Source organism: Mus pahari, chromosome 3 (genome assembly GCF_900095145.1).
Source record: "Mus pahari chromosome 3, PAHARI_EIJ_v1.1, whole genome shotgun sequence".
Classification (NCBI taxonomy): Eukaryota; Metazoa; Chordata; class Mammalia; order Rodentia; family Muridae; genus Mus; species Mus pahari.
Genome location: NC_034592.1, coordinates 24,806,433 through 24,821,312, shown reverse-complemented (window position 1 = coordinate 24,821,312; position 14,880 = coordinate 24,806,433). Strand labels below are relative to the sequence as shown.

Sequence of the window (14,880 nt, the reverse complement as noted above, 5' to 3'; positions counted from 1 at the left end):
ACCACGATGTCCCTTCACAAAGGCTCAGGTTTTTGTTACTTTTGGGTCATTTAGATCTGGGCTTAATGGGGTTTGTGTGGATTATCCTTTTCTTCCCTTCTTACATTGTTTTTCCTCTCCAACTTGGCTTTGCACTTTAGAGTTCTTGTCCAGTGTTTTAAGCCTCTTCCTCTCCACACTTAGAGTTGCTGACATACTCTTAAGATACCTGTCCTTCAGTCTGCAGATTGTATTTAACTACCTTTGAACACAGTGGGCCAGCTCTTAATTGCTTGACCAGTTCATATTGCCTGCTACCACCCGTCACAGTACAGTATTGCTATCTGCAATACTGCTATCCTACACCTGCCTCACCAACATCTTAATAAACTCTGCTTCCATACCTCACTAAACAAGTTCATCTGTGACTTGTTCCAATCAGACCTATCTGGTACTTGCTTACTCTTCACATTTCCTGCATTCCACATTTCCTGCATGTGGTCCCCTCCCCCACCCCCAAGTCAGGTTACAAGTGCTCTTCCAGGGAATATTCAGCAGTACCTGAAGATATTTTGGGTTGTATGCTTTTTGGCATCCAGTAGGTAGAGAACAAATAAGTTGCTGAATACTGCCCACAGGACGCCAAAGCTGCCAACAGTGTTGAAATTGAGAAGTTTTGCACTATAGATGACCCACTCACTAGCAAATGTACATCCCATACATCTCCAGCTCTTATGTCCAAGGCTATCTAGGACTAAAACACTGAAAGCTAAATTTATCTTCCTACTGCTTCTGTAGAATTAAGTTTCTAGACTCCTTTTCCCATCTTTCTATCACCTCTGTTCATACCTTTCTCTTTCCATTTCCCTCCATAAAGGATCCGCAGAGAACTACTCAAACTACTTTTAAACTCTGCAGCAGTTTGTTCCCCACATCTTTCAGGTCATTTGCATGGGCCTCCACCTGACTTAGACTACTTTTTCCAATCCTCCCTTAACATTTTCCCCTTGCTTCTTTCTACCGGAAATCCAGTCACTGCAGAGTCTATCACACTACCTTCTTGTCTCACTTGTAAAACTGTACCTTCAGTGGTCCAGTGTATTCCATACACCTATAAGGTATATCCCCAATTCTGAATCTTAGTATCTTGAGTTGTTTTAGGCTCTCACACTAAGATTGACTCGAGTATGGATCCCTTTCTTGGATGGTGGTGTATAGCTTCAAGATGGAGATTTCTACCAATATAACACTCCCTAACATGGGACCCTTGAACAGCTAGCCAGCCAGCAAATGTAGACCCCAGAAGCATGTCTTTCATCCTGTGAACTGTGCTCTGGAGCCATTTCTTGGCCTTTCCAAGAGCACTTATCACAGCTTAGGCCTAAGGATCAGCAACTATGTAGAAGTCAGGCAGGGACTACTTGACCAGGTTCAGATTCTGGCTTGGTCAAGTGGCAAGTGGAGGGGACACAGGGTTACAAAGCAACAAGTGAGATTCAGAGAAGGGAGGTGTAGTAAAAAGTGTTTACTGGGTAAAGGACCTAGGGTATAGAGATGTTGAGAGGACCAGCCAGGGAGAGAAAGGAACCTCAGTGAAGATATACCCACCTTGTTACTGCTTTTCCTGTGTCTGAGCGAACACTGCTCTTTCCAGTTGCTTCCTTTCTTATACTACCAGCTACTTGCTGTTCTTTCTCCGATCTTCAACTGGTGAGACCATTTGCCTTCCAATACTTAATTTTTAACTTCTTGTGAAAACCTTCCTTAGATTTTAAGCACCGTGACCCACAGCACTACACTTCTCAGGAAGGGCCATGGGCACGCATCTCTTGCATAACACAACCCATATTTAATATATTCTTCCAACATGTGCTTCTGGGGAATGGATGGGAAATGAATATGCAATTATAAAACTACTTTTGTATGAAGCAATGCTGTTTGTACCAAAATATTTAATGAATATGCTGTTAAACCAAACAAAAGAAATAGTAATACAGTTTTACTGATTTATATTTCAGTTCATAAAGTTGACGCACAAACTACCCTAGAACACAATGTCCACACACCTAGTTTTAGATGGGCTTATACTGTTTGGGTTAACTGAACAAGACAGACACAGGAAGTGGTGTAGGGGATGGTCTGGGAAGAGCAGGCCACTTATTATCTCCCCACTGTAGATGACCTCATCAAGCATTAGTAAAGCCAACAGGGGAAGAAAAAAATAACTTGTGTCCTTATATACAAACCCAAGCTACCTGCACACAGAGCAGAGAGTATGAGCCACTTGTGAGACCACTTGTCAGCATATAAATTAAGAGTTAAAAGGTTTTGTTTTTAATTTAAAAAAAGGTGCTAAGACTGCCATTTCATAGCTTTAAAGTGAGACTCCACAGCCCATCATTTGACCAGTGAGATGTATACCTGGCCCCTCTGGGAGGCTTCAGAGGCCTGACAGAGATCTAGCCAGGAAAGTAGGACTTTACAGTGTGTACTTTCACGTATTCAGTCTTGCTCTCTTGAACGAGGTGCCAGCTCCTATAATGGCAGGAAGAACAGAGCCCAATAAACCTCAAGTGAAAGGAAGTGCCCCATGACCACAGATGGCAGTGGTAGATTAGCAGGTTGTCTGGGACTTAAACACTGTCAGTTCAGGGTACTGGGAAATGTATCTTTATATTTATATATACACACACAAATATATATATATATACACACACACACACACACACTCATATATATATGTACACATGACATTTTAAACAAAATAAGAGCTGTCCATGTCATGATTGATTCAGTCTCACAGTCATGTGGCCCATTCTAGCCTTTAGAAGTAGTTTGGCAGCTAATGTTTTGTTTTGTTTAAAAAAAAAAAAAAAAAAAAGACACGACTATGAGTGTTGCATAGAATTGCTCAGCAATGCGAATAATTCCAAATCAAAACCTATGCACTATATTAGTTAAAAAAAAGTTAGGTGACTTGAACTGTGACTATGAGACCCTTCTACTCAAAGTGCTTCTCCTGGGGGCTTTTGCTGGCACTGATAGATAAGAATTACTCAAATTTCTGAACCCCTGCTCCCCCACTCAAAGGATAAGAGTGTATGTGTACACATACACACACATAAAATTTTTTTTAAAGGGTTTAGAAAAAGAAAACCCAATACATTGGGGAATTCCCCAAGTCTGGCTGTGTGAAGTGTTCCTATACAGAAAAGAGGCCTGAATGGCACTAGGAGGAAAGACTCTGGTGCATACCCCAAGCATCAGTTGGGTTGGCAGCCTGCTGCAGGAGCCCTAGCCCACTGACCTACCAACATACTATACAGCTCTGACCTAGGTACATTCTGGTCCTGCAACATATCACAGAATCACACATCTGGCCAAAGAAGGCAACAAAAGGTGGTGTGTTTTCTGGAGGTGTCTGGAGGCAGCAGCTGTTCTCAACATGTCTCTTTCCCTTGAACACCAGTTGCTGTCTTTATGGAGCTCAGTGTTCGGTTAAACCAGGTCTTCTTGGCTGCCTGCACTTCACTGAGGGCAAGGCCCAAGTGGTGTTCCAAGTCCTGTAGAAATAACAAAGTGTGAGGATTTTTGGAATCTATCTGCTTGCTCTTCTGAGGCAGGTATACAGTGCCTAAGGATTTGGGAACTCTCTAATCTGAAATTACAGCCTCTTAAATCACTCTCTCTCGCAACTTTCAGGCATACCACCATCCAGTTAAAATTCCTGTAAGTCCACGTCACTTAGTATGGCACCTGTTTTCATCCCTTTACTGAGGCTCCTCAGCTGGCAGGCCTCTCATCCCACTGGTTGTGGTCTGAGATCAGCCAGAATGCTGATCTTGATTTTCTGCAGCTGCTCTCTGTCCATTCTCTGACCACAGCTTAAATTTTGCTATCTTGGTGATTATTTTTATTATTATTGTCCTGGGCAGTCCTACAAACCCTTTCAGTACCTAGTATGACCCTGACAAAAGAGGAAGGTTCTTGCCACTCCTGGTGCCCCAGTGATAGGATGGCTGGAGGCTCATAATCATTAGGAAATATGCCCAAGCTCACAAAATGAGGTTAGTGATGGGTGTTAAAAGAAAAAGGGTTGCAGCATTCTGTTAAACTACCATCCTCATGTATACCTAAATATTTTAGTATTTAATATAACCTGACAAAAGATTAAGACTCCCATTTATTTCCCTACTCCTCCTCATGTTCCTTTTGTGTTTTTCAACACAGGGTTGTTCTGTGCAGCCTTGGCTGTCCTGGAACTAGTTAGTTCTTTAGACCAGGCTTAGGCACAGAGATACACTTTTTTTCTATCTCCCAAGTGCTGGGATTAAAGGTGTGTACTACCACCACTGGTCTAAGACTCATATTTCTGTAGGGACACCAGAAGCCTATCCTGTATTGAGTTGGAGAGAGGAATTTAAAAAACACTGATCTATGCTGTTAATTCTTAGTATGTTGAAATGGTTAAACACAATAAGTGTTCTCTGCAGGAGGGCTGTGGTCAGAGTTTAAGTGGTGGTGGGGTTGAGGGGGAAGATATGACATCCCAAATCACAAAAGTCATTTCTGGTGTTTCTAGTCCATCCCATAAATCTGTGAGGGGGGCTTATGTGCCTTCAGGGCACTGCTATTACCTGAATCTTGCACTCAGCTTCTACCAGCTGCAGTTTAGTTTGTGCCAGCTCTAGCTCCATCTCCCGCAGTTGGTTCTTGAGTGTCTCTTTTTCTTCATCTGTGTCCTCATCTGAAACCCCCTTGGCTGAGCTGATACCCTTCACTCGCCCTTCTTTGTTGAAGAAGTCTCGGCAGCGGTCACAGTCATCTACCTTTTGCTGAAGTGAACACCAGAAGTGAAGAGACCTCCAAAGATGGCACTCTGTCAGATGCTATTAGCATGTGCCTCAATGTCCCTTGTGAGTACTAGAAAAGTCTGGTGACCTTGGAAAAATGTCAGACAATCTACTTCAAAGACTACCTGGTTGGTGTTTTATACCAAAAGCAATAAAAATATCCCCTTGTTTCTCTCTACACTGTGAGGAATTCTAGGCTAAGAAAACAAAGTTGCATATACTCAAAGGCTCATATGCAAGGATCTTCACTAACTGGCATACAGAGAAAATATCTAACTGGGAACAATGAGATATGTTGGTCTATGCTTGTTCAGGGGAGTTCCCAGGTTCTAAGCACTTGATGAAAAAATTTCCATAATAGGAAAGAAGTAAGATGCAAATCTGAATATAGATTCTGGAGAAAAATCGTTCAGTAGGTCAGAGTATGTAATGCTCTTCCGGAGGCCTGAGTTTGAGTCCCAGCACTATATCATGTGAACATGTGATTCACAACTGCTCAAAACTCCAGCTCTAGAGGGATCCAATGCCTCTGGCCTCCATCAGCATCTGTGGTCACGTCTACCCCCATAAACATAACTCATTAAAACTAAGTCTTCAAAAAAGATATGTAAAGCCACCCCCCCCCCCCGCCAAATAAACCAACAAAAACCAAAACAATACAGGATGCCCCTGAGGAAAAATATCTGTATCTCAAATTTAGAAATAGAAATGTTTAAAGAAAGCCTAACCTGAGATGAATACAATTTTATATCTTAATCTAAGATCAGGAAAGGCTGAAGAATATGCAACATAATCTTAACTGTGGTATGAGGGGTTAACTTGGAAAGCAGGTGCTTTTAGTGTGTGTAACAGGGGACTGAATTCAGTATCCATGAGAGGAAAAAAGATTTTGTCTGTTTTTCAGTCTTTGTATTATAAGGTTTTACCTCTTATTTCTCAATTTATTTGGAAGCATAGAAGGCATATTTAAACAGGTAAGAAATATACCAGAAAATTGTTGGTGGCCTTTGTAAGGTTTGAGAAATGTTTAAAAGAAAGCCTTGAGTTACAAAAAAACCCCAAACTTGCAATAAAATATTAAAAATATTCATTGTGTTCCGATCTCTTAGAGCAGAAGGTATGAGCACAGGGATCTTCAGAATGATGAATTAAGAACCCCCGCCTCAAGCAACACTTAGTGTACCTTTCCCAGTGATATTTGTAATCTTGGGCACCCAAGTATGAGATCTAAAACTACAGCACATTTGGTTTTATTCTTAGTTCTTTTAGACAATCAAGTAAGTTGTTGAGCCTGAGCCAGGCCTGTGGAATGCTAAGCTTCGCTCACTTTTATCTGCTATGTCAAGGACAGGCCATACATTGAACTAGAGGGTACAAAATTTCTTTAGTAAGTCTTACCCGGATTTTCTCAATTTCCACTTTATTGGCCGTCTGTTGCTTTTCCAGTCTTTCACTCAATTGAGAACAAATCTAAATAAATATAAAACCAGAGACTTTGGCTCAATATCATCTGCATAAGTTGGACTTTGGGTAAATTCTATTCCAGTAGTAGAAGGAATATGCTGTGACTGCATAGGTGAGGTTGACAGAAGCACAGATGGGAACTGATCTACAAAGTTCTCTATAGATCACTGTGAGATCTCAGGTATAGAAGAAGGGAGATCAATCTGGTTCTGTTTGCAAAAATTCTACCAGCCTTAGAGGGAGTGGCTTGGTAACATTCAGTCTCCATCACCTGACATCTTACATGCTGGCTTTTGTGTACCTCCTATGTGCTGGGCACTCCGCATGCATGCCTAGTTAGAACTTAACAATCTTCCTAGGTGGAGATAAGCTTCCTTATTGTGAGAGTAAAGAAAGAGCAGGGGCTTGATGCCAGAGTGCACGTTCTACCCACAATGTGCCCAGCCCAGCCCCTGGTACGGAAACTCACCTGCTTATAGTCACCAATGATAGAGCTGTTTTTTTTAATCTCTGATTCTGCCTTGTCAAGTTCCCGGCGGCACATTTCTTTTAACTGCACACATTTAAAAAAAAAAAAAAAAAAAAGTGAATATTTCAAATGACAGAGGAAGTTTGGTTATTTACTGCATAGTGCTGAGCCTTCCAGAAAATACCTAATTCTGGCGGGCTTAGTTACCTCACACCCACCTCCTTCCTCTTCCTAGTGCAACACTAATCCTCTGTATTTAACACCAATAGGAGGAAAAATTCACATTTCTAAAAATGCCAGTTCCAATGGGGCTTCTACTGGAGTGGTTCTTGCCATTGTATGAGGAGACACTGCAGGCCAAACAGCTCCAAAATTAAATAAATAAATAAATAAAATTTAAAAAACAACAACAAAAAAGCCGAGGAAAAGATGGCAGTGTTCCAGGCAGTGCTTGTTCAGGCTCATCCTGGGCAGGCCTACCTGACATGAATAATTGTGAAGGTTCTGTGCAAGTCCAGAGGGAGGGGTGGAGGCCTGTTCTGGGACCCATGGCACCCATGGCTCTCACTGTATATTCTATTAGAGGCATCAGAGGACAAGGGTGGGGGACTAGACATTCTGAGGTGTACCCTTTCCTGCATCCTTCCATTCACAGGAGCTGGTCCCACCTCAAATGATGTTACTAACTCATGCTTTAGTTTTTAGGGAAGGTAGGGATAGACTTAAGGTTTTAGGAGCCATTACAGTTTATGGAAGACATTAATATGGCCTTTGAAAAATAACTGAAGCCAGTGTCTCCAGGTTTTCTAGCACCAAGAAAGCACCTCTAGCAGAACCCATCAAAACTGTCAAAACTCAGAGGTGAATGGGAGGAGGCAAGGATCCCCTCACCTGTGCAGACTCCTCTTCTAACCTCCTCTTCTCGTCTTCTGCATCAATTAGCTTCTGCTTGGTCATCAGCAGCTCCTTATTCAATGCATCTGCCTTTTCCTCTGCCTGAGACACCAAGAAGCTATTACTAGCACTCATTATGAGCTCAGAACTTGAAAGTTGGGGATCCTATTGTGAGAAGGTAGAGTGAGCCAGTTCAGATGGAGAAATGGCACACTCAAGGTCACCCCTAGGCTACTCTGTGTGTGGTTAGTGCAGGGCAGTGAGTGGTCAGGGACTGAGCTTTTATTTATTTATTAATTTATTAATTTATAATCACATCCTTGTTGAGTGACTTGTGCTACTTGAGTAAGTTACAGAGACACTTTCTAAGTTCTAGGTTATCCAGCATAATATTCATCCAGTACAGTGCCTAGCTAGCATGAACAATGGGATGGCAACTGAATTTTATTAGTCATTGTTTTCCAAATGGTTTGTATTTCTTCTATGCATATGACTAGTCCCGTATATGTTCTTGCTAAAGTTATTCAACAGAGAGAACCGCTTTCTCTGAAATTTTGAATGGCCATAGTATTTTTCTAGCACACAAAATTGTCTGGCGAGTAGAGATGTGAATCCCAGGGGAAAACAATCCCCATGGTTCCTGACACAGATAACTGAAGAGTAACTATTATGATGGACAACGATCAAGGAAGCTAGGGATAGGATAGTCTTTTATTTTTTGGTCCCTTCCTGGACAACTTTCCCCTGCTTCTCTGATATTAAGCAGTGTTGACATCACTTACACAAGTACTGTAGCTAGGGCTGAGCTAGCTATTCATTGTACTCTTGGGCCTTCACACATGGAACCGAGACAGGCATGACGTGAACAAACTTAAGACAACTGCTGACCTCTTGCAGACTGTGCAGGCACTGAGGATAGTTCACTACTTATTCCTCCATTGCAAACTCAAGAGGCAATCATAAGTAAAATGAAGACAGCAGAACACAAGGAAACAATAAGAGCACAGCTGATAGACAGCACTTGCACTTCAGCATTGCTATGACTTGTGCCCATTATCAGTGCATGGAGTAGGTGGCTCATATGAGTCTGACTCCAAAAGTGGGTCATTGAGGGGAAAGCTGATCCAGCTGGAAGCTTTGCTTCCACAGGAGCAAGGTGAGGCAGTCTCTCCTGACTTCTCAGTCTAGACTCTGCAGTACCTGCTCCAGCTCCACTCTTGCTGGCTCTCAGCACTGTCAATGGGAAGGCGCACACAGCCTACTGGACTGCCCCAGCTATAGTCCTGATGGGACCCACTTGCTACAGTCATTCTTATTTATATAAGCAACTGAGATGAGAATACCTAGGGATAACATACATAAATCCAGGCTTCTACTTCCAGTCATGAGGGGTAAATAGGAAGCAGATTCACCCTTCTACTCTAATCAGAATTCTGAACAGTATCTGGGAAACAATGGAGGGGAAAAGACCATCTACATTCTCCTGTTAGTGGGGCTTCTGTCAGGAGTGTCAAGTAGAGAATGTCTGAAAAGGTTAGGGGCCTGGGTGGTTGAGGCAGCAGAAACTGGGCGAGAGTCCATAAGGTGATAGAAGACCAAGCAAACACCAAAGGATGCAGCAAAAGGAAAAAAAAAGCAAACAGGACAGAAAAGNAATTCATCTCTGGATGTAATTGCGCATTGAGGACTTGTGTTCACAACAAAGGAAACACAGTGGAAATAGATGCGGGTGCTCCCATGATATTAAACCAAACTCCACAGAGTTGGAAGTAAAATAGACAAATAACTAATAGGACTGTCATAAAAACACTGCCTATCCAGAATTTCAGATGGGGATTTTTAAAAAGCTTTGCAGTAAATTATAAAAAATCTTTAAGATAGTAAAAAAAAAAAAAAAGTACAAACTAAATCTCCCCCAAAGTAGGAAGAAATAACTCAACATACTACAGAAAAATAAGTAAATCAAAAGCTGGCTTTGGAAAGGTCAACTGTGCTGGTAAACAGGGGTAGGGTGGAGGTGGGCATATCCCAGTAACAGGAGTGTAAAGGGGACATTGCTAGAGATGTATAAACATCAACAAAGAAGCCCCAGCAGCTTCAGATACACACTTGGCCATCAAGGGCAAGGTGTGGGAAGACAATTTGATAAAAAAAGAACATCTAGGTGGTGCACACCTCTAATCCCAGCATTTGGGGGAATAGACCCATGGGAACCACCTTAAATTCCAGGCTAGTCCTGGTAATTTAACAAGTACCAGATTAGCCAGGTCCAACTTAATTAATCATATTAAGACTGTCTTAAAAACAAATGCAAACGATTTTTATAAGCAGTTGTCACCTGAAGAATCAGACATTCTCTAATTGGTATAGCTCCATTATCCTTGATGTCAACTCATAATTTCCTGAAAATTAAGTAGTAAGCCTCATGATTAAGTTCATTAGATCATAAGTTCAAGGCCTGTCTGAACAATTTAGTAAGACCCCTATCTCAAAATAAGAAAATGAAAGCTCAGCTGCAGTTCACCAGTGGAGTGCTAGGCTGGCACGTGTGAAGCCTCAGGTTCAGTCCTCACTATTATAATGGCCTGAAGAACTAACAAATGATGCCATCCTACCTGTTCTCTACCCAAGATTGGTCTAAAGGCTTTGGGAAGTATGGATGGCAGTGGAAAAGGCAGAAGAGCGTGAAGTTAGTCTTCATTCAGAAATACAATAGTGTGTGTATGTGGAAAACTCAAAAAAACAAAACAAACAAAAACCAAAAATGAAACAAACAGAAATGTACCCCAACTAGAGTAGTCACAGATTTTGGCAAGGTCAAAGTCTACAAAATACTGCACAGAACCACTTTCTATCACTAATCACTTACAGTGTGATTAAGAGTACACCATTTATAAGAGACTAAAACTGGAAAGCCTGTGAACTGAAAACCACAAAGTGGCGCTGAGAGGAGCTAAAGGAATGTTAACACAAAGGTGACATGCCATGGGCAGGGGCTCAGAGGCTGTTTGCACATCCAGTCTCTCTGAGAATTGACAGATTCCACGAAACCTTGTTTAAAATCCCAGAAGGCATCTATGACTAGATCCCTTTAAGTCCTTTGTATTTCTGTAAAAGTCAAAGCAGCCAAGTGAGGTTTAAAAACAACAAAATCAGATGCCATAATGACTTAATTTTGATTCATTATAAAGCTCCTGTAATCAAGACACTGTTGAAGCTAGGATGTCAATTAGACCAACCCATGCAGAGTCAGCTGACATTTGGCAAAGAAGCTGAGAAACTAGTGAAAGTGCTAGCTGGGCTGCTTTTTTTGTTTGTTTTAATGATATACAGTCTCAAGGCAGAGGAGCAACCATGCTTCAGAGGCCTGAGACATGATTTGTCAGCCCCATGTCATGGACCTTTTATAGGTTCCCTCTCCTTACAACCCCAATGTAACTTCCAGTTGTCACCCTGTGCACAGAGGAGAAAGCTTTTCTGGGGTCACCAAGGAGCTAAGTGACTGGAAATTTCTCTATAGCTGTGTAAACAAAAGCACAAAGAGGCAGAAGAACAATACAAGTGATAGGGTTGAGATGTGAGGAAAAAATAAAAAGAATGAACTTCTTTTAAAAACTGAGCCTCTGAAGTCAAAAGAATGTGAGAGTACCTCACCTTTTTCACCTTCAGTAATGGTTTGGAAGAGTATCTGCTCAGAACTGTGGGTGTTGTCCAGGTACTCCTGAGTCCTATTTGGCAGTATTCCTGCTTAGAGTAAGCATTGGACTCAGGCCATCTGGGTTTTCACTGTGATGGGTGTGCTCTGCGACTAGCTGGGCAACCTACCTTCCTAAGACTGTTAACTTGCTTTGCTCCCATTTTGTGATCTGTGAAAGGGGTCATGGTCTCTTTGAAAGAAAGGCTGACAAATGAGATGAATCCTAAGGGAAGGGCTGATAGAATCTACAGCAGTCAACACTAAACTTCAAGGGAGGGATCAAATGTCCTTAGTGTGAGCTTTCTCTTCAGATCGGTCACACTTACATTATCCAGGTCCTTCCGCAATGCAATTTTGCTAGTGACTAGTTCATGAGCTAAGTCATCGTTTTCCTGTTCCAACCTCATGTTAGCTTCTTGTAGCCGCCTATTTTCCCGCTGCAGGAGAGGGAAAAAAGTCAGTTATGGACATAAATAACAAATCAAATGGAAATGATAGTTTTTAAGAGTTAAGCTTCAAAGTAGGTCTCCAAATTCTGTGGAATAGAGAGACATGGCTCACACAATCATGTTTCTAAAGAAATAATTTCTAATGTTCTGTCTCCTCAAAGAAGTATGTAACTGACTATGGTGACCTCTGTCAAGCAGCTGACTCTGACTGACTGAGGATGGTCAGCTGGTTTCCAGCAAAACAGCTCTTACTTATTTTTTTGTAAACTCAATCTGAAGACCAGTCTTGAAACAGTGGAACTGAATTTTTAAAATGAGTCAATAAAGCTAGCTGTGGGCACAAGTTTATATTAAAAGGCTGTAAAACAAACCTCAAATCGCTCGATGGGGTCTTCCTGTTGGGCCTGCTGCTCCCTCATGGTATGGTACTCTTTTTCAAACTTCTTCAGCTTCTTCTGGCTAATCTGCCGAGGAAGTCACAGCACAGATGAAGAACCTGACTATGGTGGTGGTGCTTACTGACCTGGGCAGACCCAATTAATGTGGCATGGCATTTACTAATTTGGATGGAAATCTTCATAGACAAACATAAGCCCAAGGCTGCCAGGAATATATAGTTACTGTATAACTGGTCTTCTGTTACTTTATGGGTTCTTCTTTCTTCCACCTTTCTCCACTCTTTCAACCCTCTAACACTAGACAGGAGAGAAAAAAAAGGATAGAGAGGAAAGGAAAGAGATCCCTGAATAAAGTCAGGGAAGGTAGCCATGTTATTGTTAGACTACTGCCTGAATCCCTTATTCATTTGTCCAGAGGCACTGCTTGTGCCTTTAAGAGTCAAATAACAATTTACATTTGACATTTCTTTTTTCATATGCCAAGGTATCTATCAGTACCTGCTTTGAGTCAGGTTCACAGGTGAGACTAATCTTTGTAAAAAAACAATCAGTAAGGGCTTCTCCAGAGCATGTAAAATCTTTGTCAACAAGGTATATTCTTCCTGGGCTCCTCGATTTTGTCCCAAGCTCTTAAAGCCACTAAATGACTTTGTTCTATGTCGGGTCATCAAACTGAATCTATTTTTGTGCACTGCCCTTTACCCAGCAACTGATCCTTTACTATATATTTCCTCTCACTCGATTTCACTGTTCAATATTCACAGCTTCTTCCCTCAAGCATGTTAACCATTGCAATTTGTAGACTGGTCTCTAGTACAGCTATCACCAATCCCTTCCAGTATTGGTGAAGGGATTGGTGACAGCTGTACTAGATTCCAGCTATTTTGAGTAGCCCAGTCATTTAGAATTTGTTTCACTTAAGTAAATGCATCCCATATAAGACCAGAGCCTCTTTAAACCACCTTCATTTCTATAGGAAGCCATCCTATCTTGTCATAACCTTGTTCCACCCATAGCAGTCATATGCTAGCTATATGGCTACTGAGGAAGTCGATGGTGACCTCATAATTCTGGTTCACTCCAATTCCCATGGTGGTGGCATGGCTGGTTCAAGATTAACCTGTTCTCTCGAAACAGGCTGTTTTTTTGTTTGTTTGTTTTTTGTTTTTTTTTAATCAGATTGTCCTCTACCTTTTCAGTTTTTCTCTGACCCAACTGCCCTCAGCCCACTTTCTTTCCCTCTTTTCATCCCACAGGAAACTCCCATTCTCTTGTTCAGTCACCAGCACTGAGCCTTTTCACACTCCCTTTTCCAGTGCTCCTGGCCTCCCCAGAGCGTCCATTTCCACCCACAAGATTTTCAGTTGCACAACCAAGTCTGCAACCCTTTCAGAAATGAGAGCTGAGTGAATCCTTTTGTTGCTACATTTTAATCTTTATGTTTGTTTCTCAGGCCCCTCCATTTTCACCTGCAATTTTTCCAGTTGCACAGACATTCAATCTTCTTCTTACAGAAAGAAGAAAAAGAAAAAAGGGAAAACAAAACAAACAAACAAAAAACCCAGAAAATCCCCGCCTGGGAGCAAACGGGGGGAGGGGGGGCATCCTAGTAGTAACAGTCACAATCAATTTTTTTGCTGGGGTCCTGAAAAAAATATCCATTTCCTCATCCCTGCAATTTCCTCTATGGCATCTGAAATCAAATTTCCCATTCTGCCACATTAGGTGCCACTTGTCTTTTGCTACTTTGTAGGTTCTTCTGTCTTCTACCATACTCACACCTTTTCAACTCCCTAACACTAGATAGGAGGGAGAAAAGGATAGAGAGGAAAGGAAAGAGCTCTCTGAGTGAAAGAGATCTCAGGGGTTAGATGGGATGATAGTATTGTTAGGTTACTTCCTGCTGATTACGGGTGTTGAGTTCCTTGGGCAACTTCGATCTTTGCCATCAGGAATCTAATTTCTTGTTCTTCTTTGCCCACATGTACTTAAACAAACCATGACCAATAACAACCAACAACCTACTGTGCCTCTTGGGGTCCTAGCTTTTATATGCCCTTTAAAAAGTCCCCAGAACCTCAAATGCCAAACAATTGCACAAACTATCTGCAGCTGGCAAAAATCAAATTATAGTCAACTGCTGTGGACAATATGAAGCAGCCCCTTATCCCACACTTGAGATTAAAACAAAAACAATTTCTTATAATATTTGTGTGTGTTTTTTTAAAGGAATCAAAATTCTTACCACAACAGTGTTCTACAGAACACCTTTGCTCACATGAATTTGTGGCTGTACTTGCCCCTAGTAGTATTAGTTATCATTGTTGTCGTCATAGTAGTAGCAATAATGACACCATTTTCTATAGGACATACCAGCAGTGTTGCTAAACACAAAATGCATCCCCAGCCCCAGTCATCATCTGAGGGATCGAGAGGTTCTGTTTTATGAGTAAAGTTGTCAAGAAGAGATTGTAGGTTCAGTTGGTGGTGGCACATACCTTTGGTTCCAGCTCTTTGGAGGCAGAGGCATTGACCTTAGAGGCCAGCCAGGAAAACCCTGTCTTGAAAACAAAACAGAGGAGGAGGAAGAAAAAGGGAAAAAGAAGGAAAAGAAGAAGAAGAAGAAGAAGAAGAAGAAGAAGAAGAAGAAGAAGAAGAAGAAGAAGAAGAAGAAGAA

General features: G+C 41.6%; 1 protein-coding gene across 3 annotated transcripts in view; it reads right to left on the bottom strand.

Annotated features, from left to right (window-relative positions):
* Positions 1 to 1,896: 1,896 nt before the first annotated feature.
* Positions 1,897 to 14,880, bottom strand: part of Rabgap1 (RAB GTPase activating protein 1) — a 114,953-nt gene continuing 101,969 nt past the window's right edge. For all 3 annotated transcript variants that reach the window (XM_021193476.1, XM_029536946.1, XM_021193477.2), the window contains exons 20-26: positions 12,177 to 12,269; positions 11,683 to 11,793; positions 7,657 to 7,761; positions 6,766 to 6,849; positions 6,231 to 6,302; positions 4,617 to 4,814; positions 1,897 to 3,542 (exon numbers count right to left, since the gene is read on the bottom strand). In XM_021193476.1, the coding sequence (XP_021049135.1) occupies positions 3,420 to 3,542; positions 4,617 to 4,814; positions 6,231 to 6,302; positions 6,766 to 6,849; positions 7,657 to 7,761; positions 11,683 to 11,793; positions 12,177 to 12,269 (786 nt within the window). In that variant the 3' untranslated portion in view covers positions 1,897 to 3,419. The remainder of the gene's footprint in view (positions 3,543 to 4,616; positions 4,815 to 6,230; positions 6,303 to 6,765; positions 6,850 to 7,656; positions 7,762 to 11,682; positions 11,794 to 12,176; positions 12,270 to 14,880) is intronic.